We start from the raw sequence: 15,635 nt of genomic DNA, 5'->3' as shown, positions 1-15,635 counted from the left end.
CTCTTACTTCCTTGCTTTATGTGCTGCCTTGGTGAGCATGGTATTGGCTCAAACACCCCTGCCCCTCACCTTAGTACTTCCAGAGAGAGATGCCTTGTAGACATCAAACGAGGGTCACTACAAGAGACTGTATTGTGTAAGGATGCTCTCACTTTCCCCTGGAATCCCTCCTGTGGCAGTGACAGTCTCATAGCGTTGGGAAAGAAAAAGCGGTGGCTCCCAATTTATGCACCATTCCCAAAGGCATTCAGATTCAGTTGCCCTATGGCTATGAAAACACTCTTGGGTTTGGAAGATGCTACAAAACCATAAACTTGATTAAATTGTGCCTTGGTTCATTGCACTGGATATCATTCAGATAATTTTGCTGGTACTTCTCCAGCCCTGTTGAAGTATAAACTTTTGAATCTCCTCGTTCTCAATTGATTGGGATGAGGACATTTTTCCCCATTGTGTGACAGAGGATCCTCTGCATGACAGTCTCATGGGGACAGAGACTTGCAGCTTGTCTGTCTTGCTCAGGACTAGTCCTCAAACTTTTCTTAAACAAGCAGAGACTGTCAATATGAGAATGTACACCGTCACTTGCAATTTCTTTTTAGTTTGGGGCTGAGAGCAGCTGTTCTCTGTGCTCAAGCACTGCCTGCAGTTGTGGCAGTCCCTGCTGCTGGGCTGCTGGTTGTGTCCCAAGGAACAGGCTGTAACAGGACATGAGGGTTGCCTCTGTGCATCTGAAGCCACAGTCTGACATTAGCAGGATGATCTGCCACTCCTGCCTGCAAATCTCTGGGAATGTGGAGGTTTCTGAGTTCTGGGCTTGTTGGTCCAGTTGTGTTTATGCAGAGCAGTGTGGGCAGCAGGTTGAGGGGGTGATTCTGTCTCTGCTCTGCTCCTGCCTGCAGTGCTGTGTCCAGTTGTTGGGCCCCCAGCATGAGAAACACGGACCTGTTGGAGCAAGTCCAGAGGAGGCTGCAAAGATAATCAGGGGGCTGGGTCACCTCTGCTGTGAAGACAGGCTGAGGGGGTTGGGGTTGCTCAGCCCAGAGAAGGGAAGGCTCTGGGGAGACCTTATAGCACCTTCCAATACCTAAAAGAAGGCTCTAAAAGAGCTGGAGAGGGAGTTTTGACAAGGACATAAAGTGATAGGACAAGTGTTAATGAAAATTTAAGATGGGCTAGGCTTAGATTAGGTTATTAGGAAGAAATTGTTGACTGTGAGAGTGGTGAGGCACTGGAACAGGCTATACACAGAAATTGTGGCTGCCACATTTATGGAAGTGTTCAGGACCAGGGTGGATGGGGCTCTGAGCAACCTGGTCTAGTGGAATGAGTCCCTGCCAATGGCAGAAGGGTTAGAACTGGATGATCTTTAAGGGATGATCTCCCTTCCAACCCTAAACCATTCCGCAGTTCTGTGATCCTGTTGCAAAGTGACATTGCCGTGCTGGGTCTCCGGGGTGCAGCAGGTCCCTGACCATGGGGACACTGCTGCCTCAGGGCATCACGCTGCTCAGCCAGCCCCATGAGTGTGGCTTGAGGCAGAAGCCACGGCCTCTGCTGGGCTCCCAGCTGAGCACTAACCCTGCGCTGCTGGAGCATCTCCTGATGCTCCCCTGGGGAGCCGCAGCCGCTCGCTCGCCCGGTGCGAGGAGAAAGCCGGAACAGCGCGGAAACAAAAGCCCTGAGGAGAGGAGCCAGGAGGATCTCGCCCACCGGGAAGCATGTGCCAGCCCCTGGGAGCTGCCTTGGCTGCAGGCAGTGAGGCAGCCATGGGCTTGGCAGGCAGGAGGAGGCAGCTGCTGGGGGGAGCTGAACAGGCGAGCATTCGGGTGACGCGGCTGCAGCTGCTTTTCCGCGCGGACCTCTCAGCAGCCGCTCCTGCGGGAAAGGAGACAGGTCCTGCTCTGAGTCAGACTTGCCACAACCCACATCAGTCAGAGGCTTGAGTTTTTTGGGGTTTTTGGTTTGGGTTTTCTTTCTTTTTTCCATGGATATTTAGGTATATTCCTGCTCACTCTTGTTTTTCTTCTCTCTTCACGTGGTCAGAAAGATGGGGTGGGATTCCGGGATCAATCACTTGCTGCTTTTCTGCCGCTGTTGTCTTGCATTTCCCAAGCTCCTGCTTGGCTTTTCCTGTGTAGTGCTGGCATCTTGCAATGTTATTGGTCCTGAAGCTCCTGGGTGCACAGCATAGCTGCTCTCCATCTCTCAGCTCCGGTGCGCATTTCGCCTGGTGCCTGCTGTCACCACTGTGGAGGGTCAAAGTGAAGCACAGAGTTGATGTGGAGTTTGCAGGCAGGAGCACACATTTTTTGTGGTGATTAAACTTCTGCTTTCAATGCCTCGGCATGTCTGCATGGGAAAGCCTGCAGTTCTTTGAGATAAGCTTCCTGTGTTTTTTTTTTTTCGTCCATCCTTTCAGTATTTCTGTCCTTCTCCAGACCTGTGAGTTTTTCATTCTATTGTATTTTTTCAGCATGCAGCTGTTTGTTCCATTTGCACTCACCAGAGCTTCTCGCTGTTGCTTTCCATCCTTTCCATCCTTTTTTTTTCTTTAGTAAGTGATTAAGTAGCTAATGATGGTACTTCTGTATTGGAATTGGGCTTTTCACACGCTACTCAATTAGGTTAGTTGGGAACATGAGAATTAAACACTCCTTACTTTGTGCTATCTACAGAGTTGGAAAGACAGCCTTGCATCCATAGGCTCAGTCTACGACTAGGTGCCTTCCTTCAGTATTGCAAAGCCTGAAAAACTTACATGATTTTTGCTGAACAATCTGCACATCATGTGTCCCATAAATTCCCTGACATCTGCTTGGCAAGCCGTGGTATGTGTCTTTTTCTAGAAAGTGGCTCAAAAGAACTGAGGGATTTCTGTTTTCATCCTTAATCTAGAAAGCCTTCTGTGAGTTGCTTTCACAGATCTATTTAAAGGAAGACTAAAGTGTGAACTGCCCACCAAGAGGATTCTAGATTTTATTTTATTTTCTTTTTTACCAGCTGGTTCTGGACTGAATCTCTTTTAAGTAAAGGGTGTTTCTCCTCTGAGCACCTGCTTATTTGCTCCTGCCATCTCTTCTGTTCTGAAAGTAGCATCACTTCAGAGACTTCTCAGAGCAAGGGAGCCTCTTTCAAGTTCTCAGAGTTTTTTCCACACCTTCCCTTGGTGGTGTGGTATTGTTTGGCTGAAGTGTCCCTTCCTTTCTAGCAACCTTTAATTTTTCTGCAGAGGAGTTGGTTCTGAGGTCACCTCAATTCTCTTCCCAACGGAAATTGAGACTATAAAAAGTCAACTTTCCTGTCCTTGTTCTGTTGTAAGCCTGCTTGCACTTGGAAAAAAAACCCCCAAAACTCACCATGTTTTTTGCATGTGGCCCAGATTGTGGGATCCAGCTTGTTGGAGCTAATCCCCAGAGAAAACCCAGCCCTGCCAGTATCCTGCCACAGGCAGCAGAGCACTGGCCTTACTGTCCCAGTGTCCCAGAAAGACTGACTTCTGAGTGGAGTTCCTGGGGGAAAAAACCATCTGATTGCTTTTCCTGCAAAATCCCTGTGCTTTCTGATAGAGAGCTAGCTTGCACAGAGCTTCTGTAGGGACAGCTCCTTGAGTAGTCTTTCTTCTCTTGGCTTGTTTTTGAAGTTAAAATGCTGCTGAGGAGGTGTTCCCTGTCTTAGGGCTGTCTTGGGAATAAGCTCAACATTCCCACCTGTCCCAAAACATCCCTTCCATGATGCAAAACCAGCACACTGTCCCGTTAAAATCGGATCCATGCTCCCACCTTTCTTCCTGTCCTCTCTTCCCTCGCCATCCCTGTGTCTGCACTTACACCCCCCGAGACAAGCCGGGCTGGGCCCAGGCTGCTGGAGGAGTTGGTTCCCTTCAGATCAGGCAGTCCTAGGTAAGGAGGCGAGTTTTTCCCTGCAGCTGCTCCACTCTGCCCGTGGTGGCTGGGCTGTGGCACTGCCAAGCTGGCCTGGCACTCATCCCCACGGCACCTGCGTGGGGCATTTCATTCAGGGATTTTTATTAGAGCCCGATAACCGCTAGCGTAGCGTGGACGGGCGAGATGCTATTTACAGTTTGGATGTGGAACGCTTAAAATATTAACGATTTGAAAATGTAATTGTGGATCTCTTAAGCAGTCGAGGAGCTTGTGTTAAGTGCTAGCAATGCATTTTCCTTTTAACGCACCATGCGATGTGTAATGCCTTTCCTTCCCATTTAGGCTTGCCCGTATTCCCGGTGTCTCCGCACATGAAGAGCCTTTCATCCACCAATGCAAACAGCAAAAGGCAGGCTCAGCCAAGCTGTACTCCAGCCTCGAGGTTGGCTGCCAAACAGCAGAAAATTAAAGAAAGCCGGAAGACAGATGGGCTGTACACAGACGAAGAGGAGGATTTCCAACATGCATCTCTGATGCCGAAATACAGCGAGTGTGAGAAGCCATCAGGGAAACGTCAGTGTAAAACAAAACACTTGGCACTGCAGGAGAGGAGAAGGAGGTCATCTCTGACAGGGGATGACACCACAGATATCGAAAATGCTGAAGATAAGGTATCTTTATTTAGATTTAATTGTCCACCGGCCTCTGAGAAGGCAGAGCCAGCTTGCTTAAAACTAACGCACTGCCATGCATGCAGGGTAGCGGGGATTGCGTTTGGATTTGTCTGTGGATGCTTTGCACATTTTGTGTTTGCTTTTCTTAACCTTAGTTGAAAGCACTGTTGCAGGGGTGAAGCATTTTGTGTTTAAAAGCTGTAGCGAATCTTCCTTTAAAAATTAAATAGCAGAAAAGTGTAATTCCTTGCTGACAAAGTACAGTCCCATCTCAGCACTGTGCAAACAAAGATTAAAAAACCCCCCACCGTCACGGTTTTGACAGGTAACGGTAACGAGGAAAGTCAGGAAGCGACCGGAGCCGACTTCAGACTGCGACTCCTCGCCGGCCAAGGCGTACGAGCAGAAGCCGTATGAGCGGCTGCCGCAGGCGCCCGCGCTGCTCCCCGTCCCGCAGCCCGCGCAGCTGCTGCCCGTGGCCAGCCCCACCCCGGAGAGCGCCCCGAGCCGCCCGATGCCGCCCGAGGCGCGGCGCCTGATCGTCAACAAGAACGCGGGGGAGACGCTGCTGCAGCGGGCGGCACGCCTGGGCTATGAGGTAAGGCTCCCTCGGCGCCCCGTGGGATGGTGTTTTCTTCCTGATTTCGGAAGTTCAAATCCTCTTCCCGGTTCTATAGGTGGAGATGTTGTGAGCTAGCGGCTTTCGGTTGGGTCGCTGAAAGTTGTAGCCTCCATTCCCCTGCTGCTTTCCCTTTCCTGGTGTGGGGGGTTTGGGGGCAGGTTGCTGTGGGAATGACTCCCCACCGCTGCTGGGTCAGCTGGCAGGGATGCAGGGTGAGCAGCATCCTGCGGGAATGAACAAGGGGTAAAGTTTTATTGGTAACCCTCTCTTCCCTTTAGATATAAACCATCTGCAAAAAGAACAAATATATATTTTTTTCTTTTTTCCTCCTAAGTAATCTTTATGGCGATCTTTAATGAGCTGTATGTTTTCTGCTTTTGTTGTTTGTGAAGAGCGTGTAGTTTAGGAGAAGGGTTTTATTTTTGTACTTCTCTCCAAGGAGTATCTGGTATGTGACACAGGATGTAGCGCTTAGAGTGTCCTCTTGCATGATCAGGCACATCATAGGAGCGCTCTGCATGCTTTATACTCGGCGTCTGGAGCTGCTTGGTGTAGCTGGAACAATGTTGTCTAATGAAAGGGGCCCCCTGTTGCTACAAAAATCAGAAACCGATGAATCCCTTAGCTCGGCCGTTTTGAAGCACGCTTTTATTGGGGAAGTATGGGCATGTAGGTATGAGCATCGTTGCTGCTCAGTTTCAGATCTGGTGCAGAGGTGTTTCATTGCAGAGACTGACTGCTGCCCTTGGCATGGCTGCAGGGTTGGCTGTGCTGCTGAGAGGGCTGCTTGGACCTTGGGGCTGGGCTTGAGCCCCATGTGGAAAGGTGGCATCAGCCCAGGTCCGTGTGGGGCCTGCCCAGCCTTGGGGATTTGCTGAAACCTTGAAATGCCCTTTGTACAGCTGGAGAGAGCTTTGTGTGAAGCAAGGCCATGTCCAGCTCTGGAAGGCAGGGTTTATTGGAAGGGTTTTGTTTACCTTAGACAAAGACTTCTTCTAACTCAGGGCACTTCAGCTCTAGCTCAGGGCAGAGGTGGTTGTTACAACTTTGCTATGGAATTCTCCATAATTTAAATGGTTTAAATTTCTGTGGGTCCAAAATCAAAATGTGCTGTAGCATGTACTTCAAGCTATTGGTGTGTATTTTCTTCCTGCATGGGGTCTGTCAGGGTGAGCATGCTTGAGCACTTGGCTTTCTGTGCCCAGCACCTCTACTGAGCACAGCTCAATGGGTGCAGCTCCCAAACTTAGTGATGGGCTGACGTCCTGCTCGAGCAGGGGCCCAGGGCTCTCCATTTGCTTTTATAGCAGGAGCTCTCTGCTATCAAATTGGCTGGTTGCAGAAAGCTGGGGATACCTGCGTCCCCAAGGTATCATTGTGTGTCACCATGACTTCCCACTATCAGCTGGTTGGGGATTTTCATTTTCTGACTTGAATTCACCCAAAAGTTCAAGTGTGTTTTTAATAGACTTAAATATTCAGCCCGTTTGGTTTGATGGTTCAGGTGGTGTTGACCATGCAGCAGTTGGTTCTGTTGCTGGTGGAATGCAGGACAGGGGAAGAGCCCGGTCCATGCACCCAAACTGCTGCCAGGATCTGATGTTGTCTGTGTTTTTTGAGGCTCAGTGGTGGGTGGCTGTGCCACCCTGTCAGAACTATGTTTGGCCATGGTGAGCTTTGATAGTTGGATCATCCGTGGAAGCTCCATAGCTGAGGGGTTTTTCTTGGTAGTGATGAGACTACTGCAGTCAGTAGAAAGTTGAATTGAGCTTCCTCTGTCTGCACAAAGAATGAGAATGGTCAAGAAGTTAAAAATTTCTCTATGTAAAAATAAAAAAAAAAAAAAAAAGGAAAAAATCTGGATGAGTCAAGGTGTTATGCTGGTCTGTGACCTGTGGCAAGTACACAGGTCATTTTTCTGCCACCCCTGTTAGCAGGGCAGCCACCTCAGGTGGGCACATGGGGGCTTCCCTGGCTGCTGCCGTGGCAGCCCTTTGCCAGCTCGGTGGCAGGGGAGGCAGGAGTTTGCATCATCAGGGCCACAGCTTGCAGAGGCAGCGAGTGCTGATTCAGGACTCGAGCTGGAAGCGGCTGGCACCGCAGGGCACCGCAGAGCCCTGGCAGGAATGCTGTATCGCCCTGAGACCGGATGAGCTCGTGCCTGCCCTTGGCAGCCTGCCTGCCTTTGCAGCAGGGATGCCCTGAGGCTGTGCAGAGATCCCACTCCAAACCCTTCAGCAGGCAGAGGTGCTGGCAAGCTGTGTGCATCGCTGCTGGACCCGTGGGGAGCCCGAGTGCTGCGAGGCCGTGAGCTCTGTGCTGCTGTCAGTGCCACGGTGCAGATGTGCCCCAGGTCAGCGCGGGAGGCAGGACACGAGCGGATCCGATCCTGTGTGCAAAGCTGACCCGAGTGGGAAATGTCGAAGGAGAAGTGTGGCTCGTGTCTGGTCAGATGAATTGCAGGGCTGCAGCCAGCAAGGCTACTTAAAGACAGAGCAGCAAATAGTCTTCAGCCCTGGAAATCCCTGATAAAGCCGGTGGGAAGCTTTGCCTTTCCCTTCCTGGGCTTCTGCGCCAGGCCATGCTTGAGCAGGATGTTACCGGCTCATGCCAATGTATGGCCGCTCTCGAATCCCTTCTGTTTTCCCTTCATTTTTGAAACAAATGACTTGAGATAATGGTAGTCTTAAAACTGTAATTTACTTTTTGTGAAGAGGGAATTACAGGGAGCCTAGAGTCTTTTTGGGAAAAAAATTACAAAAGGCTCGTGTAATGAATTTGATGTGAGAGGAAACACTGGCTGTCTGTCTGCCTCATGTTGCTTTTTGTTGTGTGTCTGGATTTGCTGGTTTTGGCTGGGGTAGGGTTAATTTTCTTCTCAGTGGCTGGTATGGGGCAGTATTTTGGATTTGTGCTGAACACAGTGATGATAATATAGGGATGTTTTTGTTACTGCTGAGCAGGGTTTACACAGAGCCAAGGCCTTTTCTGCTTTTCCTGCTGCCACACTGGTGAGGAGACTGGTGTGCATGGGAGGCTGGCAGGAGACACAGCCAGGACTGGTGACCCAAACTGACCAAAGGGATATTCCAGATCATGTGACATCATGGATCAGAGTGTGAAGTTGGGGGAGAAGTGGGGGATATTTGGAGTGATGTTGTTTGTCTCTCCAAGTCACCAATAAGTGGGATGGGGCCCTACTCTCCTGGAGATGGCTGAACACCTGCCCAACCATGGGAAGCAGTGAATGAATTCCTTGTTTTGCTTTGCTTGTGTGCATGGCTTTTGCTTTCCCCATTAAACTGTCTTTATCCCAATCCATGAGTTTTTCACCTTTGACCTTTGTGCTTCTCTGATTCTCACCCTGGCCCTGCTGGTGAGGGAGTGAGTGAGTGAGTTGGCTGCCTGGGGCTTGGCTACTGGCTGGCATGAAACCATGACAGTGGACTTGGAAAGTTTCCTTTCAGTTTGTTATTTAATCCTTCCTGGGAAGGCAGTGAAATTACCAAAGTGTGTGTGGTGTGTGATAGGGCATTTAGACAGATGTGAAAACAGGGTTTATCCAGGCATGGGGAGTTCCCAGTGTCACTGCCACAGGAGCAGGAGCTCCAGAGCCCCATCCTGCCCCCCTGCACAGCTCCTGCATCCTGCTCAGGAATGGACACCACTGCAGGGGTTTGGTATGGTGCTGGGGGGAAGTGTTAAGGCTCAGCATATAATGCCTGACCCAAGGGCTGTGTTTTGAGGCTGGTGTGGGGGAATAGTGCTTGTTGGGGGCTGGGGGATGCTGAGCTCTTCCCCTGGAGAAGGAGTACATAAGAAGGAGCAGCTCATTGCATATGAGGATGGACCATGCATATGTGCATACTTTGACAGTACTGTTTGCAGTTTGGCTAAGAAACTGCAAAAAGCAGAGGTGGAGGTGTCTGATTATGCTCTAGTTTGACTCTTTGGATTAACTGTGGGTGATTTTCAGAATGCTGATTTAAATAGAGCACCTGAACAGACATTAAATTGCCTTATGGCACTCTCACAGCCTTCCCCAAACCTTAGCGAGAAATGCTTGTGAAACCAAAAGTGTGTTTGTGGCACCACATGTTCTTGTATTTGGCAATGGTGGCTAATTTTTTTTGTAAATTGAATAAATCATGTTAAAAAAAGTTAATGAGGCATTTAATTAATTAACAATGTCGAGTTTTATGGTCTTTATGGTTACATTTTGTGGTTAATGACATTCTTCTTATAGCCTCTTAACACAGAATTGCCCAACAAAATTAGCTTTTTTGTCCAGTAGTAGGTATTCCACCCTAGGATGAGTCTTTCTTTTTTACAAAAATAGATGAAACGTCTTTTATTTTGAGTTTCAAAGTCTATTTTAAATGGTAACTGCATGCTAAAAGTGGCTCTGAATACAGCAGCTGCTTTTGCTACCTATATCCATCTGCTAATTTGCCTGGCAGGGTGGTCTGCTTTGAGGGAGAATTCATACCTCCAGAGTATAATTTTGCACAGCCCTTTCTTACGGGCTTGAGCATGTGCAGGGTACAGAGCATCCGTTCTGGACTGATTTTTGGCCTCTGGGCTGATTAGCATTAGCGTTCAGAGCCCCTGTTTGGTGAGAGGTGGGGCTGTGGGGGTCCTGGGTGAAACTGGTGGGTGCATCCCCCCTGGCATTGCAGGGGATGCTCTGGAGCCTGGGACAGGCTCATTAGCTCTCAGCTCTAGCCTGCTTGGTGAGGGCCTGCTAAAAGAGCAGCTTCATGCTGTATCCTGGATACCAGCTCTTGAGTCAGGTGTACCCAGAGCACAGATTATTGCGGGCTTTCCGGTTTATTTTGAAACGGGAAGAATAAATGCGCTGTGCCCGACGTTGTTTTATTCTCTTGGTTTGGCAAAACAAGCACTCGCCCCTCCGTGCCATATCTGGCTTTGCAAGGATGTCACTCAAATGCAGAATTAATGGTTTACCACTAATCTGGGAACGTGGGGGCTATTTTATACATTGAGCATCTCTTAGAAATGTGTTTTGTTTTGTTTTGCCTTATTTTGCATCCGGTACAAGTCGAGGAAGACTCGCACCATCCTAAATTTTCGGTTGAGTGATGGAGCAGTCATTGTTCCAAGGCTGCACGGCAGCGCGGAGCTGAGCCTGGCCCAGGCTCTGGAGCGTGCTGTATTTGACTGCAAGATGAATTGTGTTAAATTCACATGGCTTCCTGCGGCGCCGGGCTCGTTATTGGAACCTGGCGCCTGCCTTTACTTCTGCATGCAGAAAACTGGGGTGGGTGAAAATGGGATTTCCCCAATCTCGATAGAGCCAGGCTGGTTTTTGTTTGCTGATAGCAGCCCATCCTTTGTGTGTCTTAAATGTGTTTTGTTTCGGGTCATGCACTTTTTCTTTTAAAATCGCACTGACGTTGGCTGTGCTGCTGTTGCACTCAGAGAATTTTCTGTTAAGAAAATGCAGATGTAAGAGTAACAACCTTCCCACTAGCTTTATGTGTAGAAGTTCTCAGGAGTGGAACACTGAGTTTTGTCTGTGAAATTTTTGTATTCTCCCTCTGTGACAGCTCCTGATGTTGGGGGTTACAGGGTCCTGCAAGGCACAGAGCTCTCAGTGTCACTTTGCCCAAATTAGTCTGCTCAGGGAAATCTCTGCTGTGTCTCCTGAACAGACAGGACTGTCAACAGCTCCCCCTTTTATTTTGCTTTTGACTGACCCATCTCATAGAGGGTAACTTAGCATATCATAGGGATTTTGTCTTTAGCCCCTTTCCCCCCTCTTTTCCTCCAAGCACAGAAATCTGCGCGTTTACCCAGCAAGAAATAACTCGATGCTCATCTGTTTTCCTTCCTGTTTCCAGGAAGTGGTTCTGTACTGTTTGGAAAACAAGGCGTGCGATGTGAACCATCGTGACAACGCGGGTTACTGTGCCCTGCACGAGGCCTGTGCCAGGGGCTGGCTGAGCATCGTGCGGCATCTCCTGGAGTACGGCGCCGACGTGAACTGCAGCGCTCAGGATGGAACCAGGTGAGGCCCGGCACCGCCTCGACTCTGCCTCCCTTCCCTCTGTGCATGTTAGCAACGATTCCATCCAGTCGCTATAAGCACACGTACCCTCACTTAAAACAATGCTTGCTTATTTCGAATACAATACCCGCTTGTAAACCTTAAAACACAATGCACAGAGCTCCGTTATTGAACTTAGAACTTCCTAATATCTTGCTAGATATACTTTTCTGCAGCTTAAAGAGTTACTCTAGACAAACATTAATACACAAATAATTGTTCTATTTATCCTTTTCTACTTTTTACATAATTTTTCTGCTGACTTATTTTATAACTAATCACAGTTCTGCTATCTCTAAGACCTACCTTTTGCAGCTTTCCCAAAAACCTCTGATTCTATAAATTCCCACAAGGTCCAGCACTGCCTCATCTCTGCCTCCCTTCCCTCTGTGCCTCTCCTTTATGCTCCCCTTGTCCTTCCTCCCACCCTGAAACGCTCGAAGCAGGTCACCCAGCCTTGCTGCTGGTCCTTGGGCTCCGTGACCTCCCCTGCTCTCTGCTTAATAAAGCAGTGGGGACACCCTTCTGTTGTCACTCGAGTTCGGGGTAATTTCTTTTTGATTCTGGGAATTTTAATACGCTGTGCTTTGCTTGGTTTTTGTTAGTCGGTGGAATTGCCAGCTGCAGGGCAGGAAGGAGTGATACTTGAGCTGCAGCCCTGCTCATGTGCCCTCCGGGTCCTTTGAGTTGTGCCAAAAGAGCGGAGTTAGCCTTGTTAGCAGGGTTACTTTGGAGAGCACTTCAGGCTTTTGTGGCGCCCGGGTGTGCGAGTCCTGTACATGCTGTATAAAAATGTTGTTTGCTGAACTGTTAAACTATCTGCTCATTTGATATTTTGGATTTACGTTTTCTTTTTTTTTTTTTTTTTTAATCCCGAATTAGCCTTTTTTTAGTTCCCTTCGCAGAATAGTAGGGGTGCTTAGTTCCTGTGCTGGCAGAATAGATAGTGAGCGTTTCTTTTTAGCTTTATGGAGAAAAAAATGCTGCTCTGGACCTTTTTTTAAGCTTCTTGTGTATCTCCTAAAGCACCTCTTTGACCACCTCTGCGAGGCTGACCTTGGGGTAACTTGTCCTGAGCATATGCAGAGCTGTTATTCAGTCTGTGCATTTTGGGGACAGGTCTTTGTATTCTGCGAATCTCCTGCAGCTTGTTATCTTAAATGGTTTATCGCCTTCCCTATCACCATCCAAATAGCCAGGGAGGTAAAATTAGCGTAACTAAGAGCCTGCTTCTTTTGTTTTTAAGCTCTTTATTTATTAACTTGGGAAGGGAGGAGTCAGGAAAACAAAAAGAGGTCTGGTTAGGATGGTCCATTAAAAGTTCATGATGGTCCATTGTTCCCGGCCCATCACCAGCCCATCACAGCCCAAAGGAAAGCTTTTTGGAGAAACATTAAAACCCCGACTGGATTGTCAGATTCCTCCTCTGTCGCCCACGTCTTTGTAAAGAGTTCTGAGCTCTCCAGGCTGACAAACAGCCTCGCATTTTCTGCTGCCTTCAGCTTTAATATGTGACCTGTGCAACAGCGGTGAGTTACCGTAAAAAGAATCCTAAATTATTTTTGTCTCACTCGCTGGAATAACCTATATAGAAAATTATCCCTGGGAAGCGTCTGAGCAGTCTTAATCACCCGCCAGTTCAGAGTCCACCTTTGATTTCTAGTCACAGACGGAGCTGATTTTCAAGAGAGAAACTTGGCCAGTGTGCCCTGAAAAGTTGTTCTTGGGAAAATGGATTTTAGAAATGAACATAATGATGATCTGATCATAGATGGTAATGTTAGAACTCAGCGTGCTGTTGCCTCTCTTTTCTGAGTGCAGACTTACTTTTCATTTGGAAAGCTGCCCAACAGACAGCAAGAATCCAAAACACAACTAATACACAGAGGAAAGATGGTCTGAGTTGGGCAGGACAGAGAGCAGAAGTTTGTGTAAGGAACTTTGGATCTGTGTAATGCACTGCCTTTTGGCAGGATCGGACTTCTCTGTCTCTGTAGAGTAAGTCAGGACATTTGTAAGACAAGTTCCATTTTTCTCTTGAAGGTTTTTCTCCTTTAACTTTCAGGAGAAAGATGACTTCCTCAGCTGTGTTGCTTTTAAAATTAAAATACAGAAGATGTTCAACCCTTAGAAATACAGTAAAGTCTTAAAAATAACAACAAAGTCCCTCAAAACAAAACCCAAAAAGCGCACCATCAGAGACTTGACCTTCTCCCCTGCTTTTAATGACTCTGAATTGGCTTTTTATTTGCCACTCACTTATCCAGAGGTACTTTTGGCGGTGCTGTGGAAGCTCTCAAGCCTGCAGAGCGTGGCAGTGGATGTGTGGTTCTGCTCAGCCTGTTGGTGGGAAGCAGCACAGAGCAGTGATGTGACTGCGGTGCAGCTGTGCGAGCACAGCTGTGCTGCTGGGGCAGCCTGGGGGTCACCTGCAGCTCTGGGCTCTGCTCCTTGCTGCCTCTGCCATCGGCTTTTTGGAGGGCACTCTGAAAAGTTGTGGCTGGTGAGGATATTACGGCTTTGGTGTGCACAGGATGTCGGTGTGAAGGGTGCGGGAAAGTTCTGTGGAGTTTGTGGTTCTCTCAAATGCTGCTCTGATCATCGGGCTGGCTCTGGACAACAAAGTCCCTCAAAACAAAACCCAAAAAGCGCACCATCAGAGACTTGACCTTCTCCCCTGCTTTTAATGACTCTGAATTGGCTTTTTATTTGCCACTCACTTATCCAGAGGTACTTTTGGCGGTGCTGTGGAAGCTCTCAAGCCTGCAGAGCGTGGCAGTGGATGTGTGGTTCTGCTCAGCCTGTTGGTGGGAAGCAGCACAGAGCAGTGATGTGACTGCGGTGCAGCTGTGCGAGCACAGCTGTGCTGCTGGGGCAGCCTGGGGGTCACCTGCAGCTCTGGGCTCTGCTCCTTGCTGCCTCTGCCATCGGCTTTTTGGAGGGCACTCTGAAAAGTTGTGGCTGGTGAGGATATTACGGCTTTGGTGTGCACAGGATGTCGGTGTGAAGGGTGCGGGAAAGTTCTGTGGAGTCTGTGCCTCTCTCAAATGCTGCTCTGAGCATGCTGGCTCTGCGTGTGTGTGTGTTTTGGGATGAGGCAGGCGTTCAGCCTCTGCTTCCTGATGGTACCAGGAATCTCGGTGAAGCCAGGAACAAACCTGGTGCAGGGGCAGGGAGGGGACAGTGTTTGGGGATGTAGGAATGGTGCAGTCCTTCCCTTCACCCCAGCTCGGCACAGGATGTCCCTCTGCCCTATTCACAGCACATCTAGCCAGGCTAAATGTGGTAGGTCTTGGATGTTTTTCCCCTTAAACTCTGTGCTGATAGACCACATGCAGTGCCTGCAGACCCTGAATACACAAGCACTCTGCTGCTCAATTAGTGCCTAATCAAAGATTATTGTAGAACCCGGAGATCTTTAAGACCTGTCTCCGAGGTGCTGCAGTCACTAAGGGCTCTTAATCGTCTTAGCTATAAATAATAATAGACCGTGCTTAAGAGGTGAGAGCTTCCCTTCCCCGACAGGACCCCGACAGTAAGTGCAGTAGCTCGACTAGGGGTGTTGGGACTGACATTACCAAGGCTGTTTGCCGCCTGCATTTGGCCTTATCTCGCTGTTCTCCTCTTACCTCTGCAGCATGCCCCAGCTGAACCCTTGCCATTATCGAAACAAAACCACATGCCAAAAATACAGACATCCCTGCCTGTTAAGCGAGGGCTCCACGTTGCTTCGGAGTTCGCTGGCTAGATTCTCTCTCCGCAGCCAGTTTTGCTGTATCCTTCCCGCTGGCAGCTGATGAGCTCAGCCTTTTTTTATTTTTTTTTCCCCTGCGAGGACCATGCCAAGATGGCTCTCTTCCTGTGTCCTTTCAGCTGGTCTTGGCAGAGCCATACCTTCCAGCAGCTAATTGCGTTCAAGAAGAGGCAGCCTGCATAGCTGCCCTCCTGCAACTCTTCCTTGCCTCTTCCTTGGGGCAGCCTTGCGTACCAGAGCGGGTGCAAACACAAACAAAACGCCAAAATATGGCATTGCTCGGCGAGTTGCAAGACCTCTCACTGCAGCGAGGAGAGTTCTGGTGGTGCCTGAAAGGCTGAGAGCAAACCCTGACTGGTCTAAATAGTTTATAATTTTGGTGGTGGAATGATAAACCCCCAGTGAAATGTTTTCCTAACTCTAGTGGAAGTAAAAATAGTAGGAAGAATTCGGCAGTACACAAGAGAGGGTTGAGATGTGTGTCTTTTGTAGGATATTGCAGCTCTCGAATGTCCCCAGCTCCTTCTGGGGCCTTTTGAAGGGTTTGTTTTAGAAACGAGCTGTGCTATGTTAACTGTACCATGAGGGCATAGAGAGTGTTTATTTCCACGATGCTCAGGGTGGAAGA

General features: G+C 48.8%; 1 protein-coding gene across 9 annotated transcripts in view; it reads left to right on the top strand.

Annotated features, from left to right (window-relative positions):
• BCOR (BCL6 corepressor) overlaps nucleotides 1-15,635 on the top strand; it is a 59,754-nt gene that overhangs the window by 36,945 nt on the left and 7,174 nt on the right. For all 9 annotated transcript variants that reach the window (XM_041399786.1, XM_041399785.1, XM_041399789.1 and 6 more), the window contains 3 exons: nucleotides 4,230-4,558; nucleotides 4,887-5,159; nucleotides 11,048-11,214. In XM_041399786.1, coding sequence (XP_041255720.1) covers nucleotides 4,230-4,558; nucleotides 4,887-5,159; nucleotides 11,048-11,214 — 769 coding nt within the window. The remainder of the gene's footprint in view (nucleotides 1-4,229; nucleotides 4,559-4,886; nucleotides 5,160-11,047; nucleotides 11,215-15,635) is intronic.

The sequence above is a fragment of the Onychostruthus taczanowskii genome, unplaced genomic scaffold, assembly GCF_017590055.1.
Source record: "Onychostruthus taczanowskii isolate IOZ18803 unplaced genomic scaffold, ASM1759005v1 scaffold17, whole genome shotgun sequence".
In the NCBI taxonomy this organism is placed as follows: domain Eukaryota; kingdom Metazoa; phylum Chordata; class Aves; order Passeriformes; family Passeridae; genus Onychostruthus; species Onychostruthus taczanowskii.
This window is presented reverse-complemented; position numbering and strand designations above follow the sequence as displayed.